At 44.5% G+C, this 9503-nt stretch overlaps 1 protein-coding gene across 1 annotated transcript in view; it reads right to left on the bottom strand.

Moving 5' to 3' along the window:
* The window catches only part of PGBD5 (piggyBac transposable element derived 5), a 206670-nt gene that overhangs the window by 55594 nt on the left and 141573 nt on the right, over window positions 1-9503 (bottom strand). The window contains exon 3 of the mRNA XM_006868577.1: window positions 6832-6966. Coding sequence (XP_006868639.1) covers window positions 6832-6966 — 135 coding nt within the window. The remainder of the gene's footprint in view (window positions 1-6831; window positions 6967-9503) is intronic.

Here is a 9503-nt window from a genome sequence, read left to right on the forward strand (position 1 = left end):
GTTGGAAATGTAAAGGTAGACATTTTATAGCATGAAGGGAAGTGATTAACTTCTCAGTCTAGGAGCGGAGGTCCCTAGGACCATCAAGGGAGAGGAGCAGAGAGTGGGACCCTACCCAGAGAAGCAGTGATGCCTGAAATGGAGTGATGGAGCAGTTGGAGACATTAGATCCAGAGAGGGAGAGCTACTGTGTGCTGAAGACCTGGGGGGCACGGGGGAAGGATTGCAGGGTATACCCTTTGGTTGGCTGATGATGCATGGAGGGGATTGTAACCATGGCAACGAGACAATATACAATAGGATGAATGTAAAACTAACATTCTCCCATGCAAACTATGACATAAATCACAATAAAACATTTAAGAAAAAAAAAAAAAAAAAGTGAAAGGATGGAAAAGACATTTCAAGTCAATAGCAACCAAAAGAGAATTGAAGTGACAGTCCTGGTGTGGTGCTATATGATAAGCACTGGACCGCTAACCAAAATGTTGGTAGTTCAAACCCACCAGTCACTCCTTGATTCAGGAGTCAGAATCAGCTCTGCAGCACTTAACATCATCAGCAACAACAACATCTTAATAGAAGGGAAAACAGACTTTAAGTCAAAACTATTCCAAGAGACAAAGAAGGACATTGTAAAATGAAGAAAAGGTCAATTCACCAAGGAGACATAATTATAAGCATAAAGGCACCTAGCATCAGGACCCCAAAATATATAAAGCAAACACTGACAGAATTGAAGGTAGAAATAGACAGTGGGGAGCTGTAGGATAAACACTGGACTGCTGACCATAAAGTCAGTGGTCCAAACCCACCACCTGCTCCTTGGAAACCCTATACAGAGTCACTAAGAGTCAGAATCACCTCGAAGGCACTTAACAACAACACAACCATAGTGGCGATTTCAATAGACCACTTTCAGTCATGGCTAGTACATGCTGTCAGTATTAGTCATATAGATAACATTGTGAAGGATGGCAATTTCAGAACATTGCACTGTGCTTGTGAGGATCTTGTACATAGGTCAAAAGGCTGTCATTAGAAAAGGTCAAGGGAATATCTAATATTTTTTAATTAGGAATGGTGTGCATCAAGGTTATATTGTTTTACCATACTTATTCACTTAAATGCTGAGCAAATAATCTGAGACGCTGCATGAGATGAAGAAGAATTTGGCATCAGGATTGCAGGAAGACTCATTAACAAGTGGGATAATTCAGATGGCACAACCTTGCTTGCTGAAAGCAAAGAGGACTTGAAGCACTCACTAAAGAAGATAAAAGACTTCAGTATGGCTTGCAACTCAATGCAAAGAAAACAAATATCCTCACAACTGGACCAATAAACAACAACATGATAAACATGAACATGGGAAAAGACTGAAATTGTCAAAGACTTCAGTTTGTTAGGAACCAAAATCAACAGTCATGGAAGCAACAATCAAGAAATCAAATGACACATTCCACTAGGCCAATCTGCTGCCAAAGACCTCTTTAAAGTGCTAAAGAACAAAGATATCACTTTGAAGATGAAGGTGTGTTGGACCCATGCCATGGTATTCTCCATCACCTCCTACGTACATTAAAATTGAACAATGAATAAGGAAGACCTTAAAAGAATCAAAGCATTTGGATTATGGTGATGGTGAAGAATATTGTAAGTACCATGGACAACCAGAAGAACAGACAAATCTGTGTTGGAAGAAGTATAGTCAGAATGCTCCTTAGACTTTGTCTCATATACTTTGGACATATTGTCAGGTAGAAGCAGTCCCTGGTGAAGGACAGTGGAGGAGGGTCAGTGAAAAAAAGGAGATCCTCCACAGCAAAATGGATAGACATAGTGGCAGCATCAGTACGCTCAAATGTAACAATAATTGTAAGGATGGTGTAGAACCGGGCAGTGTTTCGCATTCTGTTGTGCATAGGATCACTATGAGTCAAAACGGACTCAATGACATTAACAAAAGATTAGTAAGGGACGACATTATAAACCAACTAGACTTAAAGACATATATACAACACTCCCCCCAACAACACATACTACACATTCTTCTCCAATGTACACAGATCATTGTTCAGATTAGAAGATCAACTAGGGCACAAAACAAGTCTCAACAAACTTAAAAGGTGGAGTTCAACCACAGTGGAATGAAGCTAGAAATCAACAAGGAAAATTGGAAATTTCACAAACAGGTGGAACTGAAACAAGGCACTCTTACTAACCAATGGGTCAATGAACAAATTACAGACCACAAAGGTGGGAAGAGGTGGCTTGGGATCACAGGTGAGAAACAGCATTTTAACTGCTAAATTTGTTGCTGACCAGCATGTAACCTTTGTGGGCACGAGCGTCCTCTGTAAAATTGCGATAAGCACCACAGATGCTCTGCACTGTCCAAAGCTGTTGTGGGAACCAAGGAGACAAGGGTCTGAGAGTTCTCAGAGGACATGGGACTCTTCTGCTCCTTCCCTTCCACTCCGTGCCTGTCCTCACAAGGTGTCTGACTTTCAGAAGTGGTCAAACCAAGACTGTTGTTGTGCGCCATTGAGTTGGTTTCAACTCACAGCAACCCTCTATACTTTTCAATGAGCAGCTGGTTTTGAACTGCTGACATTGTGGTTCAACCAACCTTTCAATCTAGGGCTTATCCTACAGCACCACACCAGAACTACAGATTGTTGCTACCTGAGGCCATCAAGTTGGTTCCGACACATAATGCCCTGTATAGGATTCCCAAGGAACAGCTGATGGATTTGAATCACTGATCTTGCAGTTCAAACTGACCTTACGGTCCAGTGTTTATCCTACAGTGCCACACCAGGACTCCTAGAACTCTAGATTAGGAATTGGGAAACATGAATGTGAATGTTCTTGTTGTTAAGTGCCATTGAGTTGGTTCTAACTCATACTGACCCTGTATAGGGTTTCTGAGCAGCTGGTGGATTTGAACTGAGAACCTTGTGGTTAGCAGCCCAGTGCTGATCCTACCTATATAACCATACCAAGAGTCCAAGAAAGTGAATGTTGGGGATGGGGATGGTGTGCCATGGAGTTGGTTCTGACTCACAGCGACCCTGTATAGGGTTTCCAAGGTTGTAAATCTTTGTTGTTGTTGTTGTTATATGCCATGGAGTCGGTTCTGGCTCATAGCGACCCTCTACAGGGTTTCCAAGGCTGTAAATCTTTACCAGAGCAGAAAGCTCATCTTTCTCCCATGGAACTGCTGGTAGTTTCAAACTGCTGACCTTGAGGTTAGCAGCCTGACTCATAACCACTACGCTACCAGAGCTCCGTATGAACATGAATAGGAACACTCAAATTAAACAAGTGATACCCAGATCACATGGCTTATTTTCAGTGTTCCTCACCTCCTTGCAGTCTGCCACAGGATCCTCTAATAGGTGTTAAGAATAAAGATGAAGTGGGAGGTTGAGCAATGTTCTGCTTCCCTTTTGTCATGGGACTTCCGGTGACTAAAGTATAATTGTTCCCTTTCCACTTTGTGCATGTGTGCCACTGTGCATGGGTGCTTTAAATGCATCCCTTGTAATGGGAAACCAGATGGCTCTTGACTGGGACCTGCCAGCTTCTAAAAACAAAGCCTCATGCTGCTACAAAGCCTCTTCGAATTATTAAGTCTTAGGAATAAAAGGAAATTAGTGTTGCCAATCCAAATTTCTCATTTTATGGATGGGATTGGGGTTCTCAAGAAGTTGGAAAGAATTTATACCAAGACAGAGAGAGAGAGAGATGGGTGGCCTTGCAAGAGAATGGACAGGATTTCTATGTACTCATCAAGATCACAGTAAAAACTAGATGCTGGGTACACAGCCTCTCACATGTGCACATTTAAAATGTATCCAGGCAAATCTCAACCTGGCAGGACTCTGTTTTCTTATATTCTCAGTGCCTGTGGAAGAGAACAGGCACTTAATCAATATTCATTGAAATAATGAGTAGATGATCCTTGGACCTTGGAGGTGGAGGGGTTGTTTCAAAGAATGAATCTGACACACTTTTGACCCTATGGCGGTGTGGCTGTAGGCGGGCACTCCAGAGGTGCAGAATCAGTGGAGTGCAGGCAGAGACGGAGGCTTCACTTAACTCCAGGAGTTAAGTCTTTCTCTGGGACGGTTCACTCTGGCTCAGGACCCAGGCAACTCCCTAGTGCCTATGCATGAACAGACACAGACCAAAACTCAGGCTAGAGATCCTGCCCCATTCCAGTCTAGAAGTCCCCTAACCTGCAGGAAGTGGGGGCCTGGTGTTTCTGGAGCATTGGCATTTCCCTTTTTGTGGCACAAGAGCAAACAAGTGAATGTGCTCACTGACTTCAGCTCATCTGAATTCTCCTTAAGAATCCTTGTCTAAGTCTCAGGAGCTAGTAGCCCAGGAAAAGAACACAGAGAATCGTGTGCTTTGAGAGCTGGGGTGCGGCCCAGCAAAGGCAGTAAGCATGGCATGGCTGCAATCACTAAGCCCCTCCCAATGCAGTGAAGATTTAATAGGGCTCTTCTAGCCATAGTCTTTGTAACTCTGACCAAATGACCGAGTGGGATTATGCAGATTGATTGTGTTTCCTCTTTGAATGATCCACTTAAGTAAGAAAAGTTGGGGAAAATTCTGATAGGATCCTATGATTCAGTTGTACATGATTGTTAACAGGGCTAACTGTGATTGTAAAAACTGGTAAATTTAACATGAAGATTGATCAATTTTGCCATCTTGCTGGGTATACTAGGAGTTACCTCAGAATCAGGAATGGGAATCGCATTATAATCAAAAAGAAGAGGCAGATCGATGGTGCAAGTATTGGTCTCTCCATGTGCAGAAGAAAGACGAGTGAGGAAATTCTGAAGGGGTTTGCAATCAACTAGCCCAATGCACCAATGAACATGTGAACATCAGTCAACACAATTCTGAGACCAGAACTTAGATGATGTCCTGCTATCACTACCAACTGCTCTGAAGTGGATCACATTAAAAGGTTCCAAATAGAGTGGGAGGAATTGTGGAGCAGGAAGCAGAATTATGTTTAAAAAAACCCCAACAAGACTCTTAATCCTCCTTCAGGTCTGGAATGGAACTCACCGTTGTGGCCCAATTTTCAGCCAAGCAGTAGATAGGAAAATTGGAGGGACAACAACATTACTAAGGTCTGCTCACCATGGAATTGTCCACCGTTCAAGACCAAAAGGACAAAGTTGAGAAGAGATGGGAAGGAGGGGTGACAGGAAATAAGAACCACAGGAAGTGGATACTGTTCCATGGAGAGGATTTCAACCACTGAGATAAAACACACTGTATGGTTTGTTGAATGTAAAACGGATGATCTTCTCTCTCAACTTTCATTCAGTTCTCAATAGAAAGTTTTCTGAAAAAGAAGAAAGATGAGGCAAGAATGGAGTGTGTCCTTTGGCCCTTGAGATTCCTGCACATTGAACCTCCTTCCTCTCTCCAGGGACAGAAAACTGTGATACAGAGAAGCTTTAGTAAAGGAGTAGCACAGTAGCAGCAGCAACTGAAGCAAGAGCCAGAGCATGAGACAAAGGTGGGCTTTCCAGACCTGGGAATGAGTCCCACTAAGTGCCTTCAGACAGGAGCTCACTTGTGCAGTGGGAGATACCTCCAGGCACTGAAGCTGGGGAGCTCCGCTTGGCTACCCAAGGAGCTAGAGCTGTGCACAGTTGGGCTGAGGCTTACAGCATAGTGAGGTGCCCTTTGGGCATCGATTGGAAGTCCTCAAAGAGCTTTGTAACACTGCCTGAGCAGAGCGGAATTCAGGCCAAGGGACCAAGGGCCAGACACAAGCCTGTCATTAGGCACACCTGGGAAGAGGCTGTCCTAATCAAAGAATTGCATCCTGGACATTTCTGATGCTGCACTGTAATCTGTTAACTTCCCTAATAGATTCCGTAACTGTGAATATGTCCTGTGAATTCTGTGTGGCCACTGCAATGGATCACTGAGCCCAGCAAAGAAGTGGAGAGTGCCAAGGAGGGAGGGTTAGTGTAAAGAAGACTGGAGGGTGGAGGCGTGTCTGACCTCAGCAACTGACTCATAGGAATCGGCTTTGAGTTGATTTTGAACTTGATTGTCCTTCCTCCTGGTAAAATAAGAAGTCAGACACTGCCCCCTTTCTTACACCCCACCTTGACATGCCAAAGGTAGGAGAAGGTGCCACTGAGCAGCACGGCCGGAGATGCCACCCCGATCCCCATCTCTCTCCTTGGTCGTACACTGCACCTAGCTCCTCCTGGGAAACAGCGCTCTGTGGCAGATCTTCACCACTCTTCTAAAATTGCACTGTTTGCTTGGAGCAGGGAAAACTGGCAAGCAGGTAGCAATGATACTCAAAGCTCATGGACTTGGGACCTACTCCTGACAAAGGCTCCACTTAACCAGTTAGCCACAGATAGGCTGCACGAAGCAGTACCCTCAGGACTGCGAGTTGGAGAGGAAATCTGGAAAGTGAGGTGGATTTTGGAACAACCACATTGCGGTACTCTCAAAAAGGCCGAAATCTTCACTATGATTTACTGCTTTGTGTAAGCCCTCTGGCTGAAAGACAATGGCTCCAGATAGATGATGTGGCCAGGCATCAGCCTTGGCCAAGTGTTTACAGCTACTATTAACCCGAAGGCTTGTGGGGAGAAAGCAAGGAGGGGACAGTGACAGCCAGAGCAGTCTCTCTGGGCCCTGGGAGAACGGGCTACAGCATACTCAGAGCCTCAGCTGGACCATCAGGAGAGCCTATTGCACAGTGAGACCTTCCATGGTCAAGGTCCTTGACCGTTCCTACCCACCCACCGCCTGGCCCAGGCTCACCTGAATGATGAAGCCCGTGGACGAGCACTGCCGGACCCAGAGGCTAAATTTCCGCTTTTTCCTCTTCCTCAGTTCCCTCTCTGTGCATGTGGCAATGAACACTGGGTCTTCGTCGATCAGGGGTTCATGTAGCACCTGCCGGGAGGTTGGAAGAAAAGCCAAAGGTTTTCGAGGATGGTATTTGTGACCTCCAATCTCCAGCCTCTGCCTTTTACTGTGAGACCTTGGCTATGTTATGTGACCTCTCTGAGCCTAAGTTTCCTCCTCTGTAGCACGTAACATCCATATCTACATTAGCATTTTGAGGAGGAATAAAAGAGTCCTGGTGTGGCACTGCAGGATAATGCACTGGACTTCAAGGTATGTTCGAACAGCAAGGTTGGTATTTCAAACTCACCAGCTGCTCCTTGGAAACCCTTTACAGAGTGGCTATGAGTCGGAACTGACTTAACACCACCACCAACAGTGAAATGGAATGCAGAGCACCTCACGTGGGCCCAGACATATAGCTACTATTCAAGAAATGGCCCCCACGTCAAACTCACTTGATGGAGGACTCTCTGGCCCAGTGGTGAGCCATCCATCCCTTTTTCAAAGCACTCCCTTCCCCTGATTGACAGTGTCAATTGCTAAAATATTCTTTCCCTCATGGACTCAATAGTTACCCACTTTTAACTTAAACCTATTGATCTGATGTCTGCTCCAGTGAGAAACAAAGAACAAGTACATGTGTCGAATTTCTTAAGGTATTAAAGACATCTCCCATGTAGGTATTTGCTATTTTTTTTAATCAGGACAAACATCCCTCTTCTAAAAAAAAAAAATCATTCCCCAGGTCTTATTGCAATTACACAACCTTTTGGCTATTAACCAGGTTGTCAATGTCCATTCTTGTCGATAACAAGGTTATATGGTTTTTTTCAGTAAGAAGACGATAAAATAAAAATGAAACAGCTTAACAAAAACTAGAGTCCAAAGGCATGTCAAAGTGTTGTTTCTTCAAGCTCAGGTTATAGGAGACTTTGCAGAACATTTTAGGAACCTGCTGCACATGCTTCTCCAACCCTATTATAGATTGATTTATAAATTAGCTTGTATGTTTGTTGTTGTTGTCAAGTGTCATCGAGTCAGGTCCAACCCATAGTGATCCTGTATTAGCGTTTCTGAGGAGTGGCTGCTGAGCTTGAACCACTGACCTTGAAGTTCAAAGTGACAACACAATCCAGTGCATTAACCCGTAGCATCGTATGTGTGTAGTTCGTTGAAATACAAAGTGTAGAAAACAACATGATTCCAAGAATTCTACACAATGCTCTATATATCAAGAGTTGGCTAATCCAGCCCGCCATCTGATTTGTAAATAAAGTTTTATTTGGACACAGCCATGCTCGCTCATTTACATTCTGTCTGTGGCTACTTATGCACTGTTGCTATTGTTACTGTTAAGTACCTTTGAGTTGGTTCGGACTCATAGCAACCCTCTATAGGGTTTCCAAGGAGCTGCTAGTGGATTTGAACCATACGCCTTTTGGTTAGCAGTCCAGAGCTTATCCTATAGCACCACATCAGCACTACAATGGCACACTTGATGAAAGTTTCAAAAGGGAGACCATATAACCTACAAAGTCTCAGCTAGTTACTATTTGGTAGTGGTTATGATTTGGGCTGCTAACCTAAGGTCAGAAGTTCAAAACTACCAGTGGTTCCTCAGGAGAAAGATGAGGCTTTCTGCTCCCGTAAAGATTTACAGCCTCGGCAGTCTAACTGACTTACCACAAGACCAAGCAAGTTGCTAGCCCAGAAGCCACCAAGACAAGCGGTCAGGTCCCCTCAGGACAAATCCCCTTCCAAGACTAAGACTCAAGTGGAATACACGAGCAGGCATATGGTCTGGCTGGTGAGATAGAGGGAAGTGGGGGGAGAAACAGCAATGAAGTGGTGAGCTAAGCCCTACAACCTTCAATAGACTCCTGTGAACCCGGGTGAAGACCTGGTTGGCCAGCAGTATGGCAAGACCTGGGGACTCCTAGGCCCAGAGTCAGTGACATAGCCACAGAGGACTAGAGTGGAGAGTGAAGCGTCCAGCTGATATGAAGTGAGGGGAGCTGCACAAGAACACCCACACTTGCAGATAGTACCCATTTGACCTGCCTTCAAAGGCTAGATGATCAGAACTCGACTAGAAGAAGAAAGAAGAGAGAAAAAAGAGTAATCTGATATAATTTGATGAACCTGACTATACTTATGGACGTAGTAGCTCAAAAGAGGGAACTAATCTTTAAAGCGAGGATCATTCCCACCCCCCCTCCATACACAGAGTAGACAGGGATGGGCAACTTAGAGATTGACTACCCAAAATGTGGGGGCTACAAAGGCAAGAAGTGACTGGCTTACAAGCTTTCAAGAGGGAGTCCAGTTCCAGAGGGCGTGGGAGAAGATAGAACCTCCACTGAGTGAAAACACGCCACTGAGTTTCCAATCTGTATGGACGGGGCTAATGAATGCAGATGTGGATAGGTCTCTTGTGATACAATAAGTGAATAATTGTTATCAGGACTGACAGTGAGGGTTGGAAATGTAAAGGTAAATGTTTTATCGCAAAAGGAGGGGAGTGGTTGACTTTAGAGTCCAGGAGCAGAGGTCTCTGAGACCATCAGGGGAGAAGAGCAGAG

Source organism: Chrysochloris asiatica, unplaced genomic scaffold (genome assembly GCF_000296735.1).
Source record: "Chrysochloris asiatica unplaced genomic scaffold, ChrAsi1.0 scaffold00119, whole genome shotgun sequence".
In the NCBI taxonomy this organism is placed as follows: Eukaryota; Metazoa; Chordata; class Mammalia; order Afrosoricida; family Chrysochloridae; genus Chrysochloris; species Chrysochloris asiatica.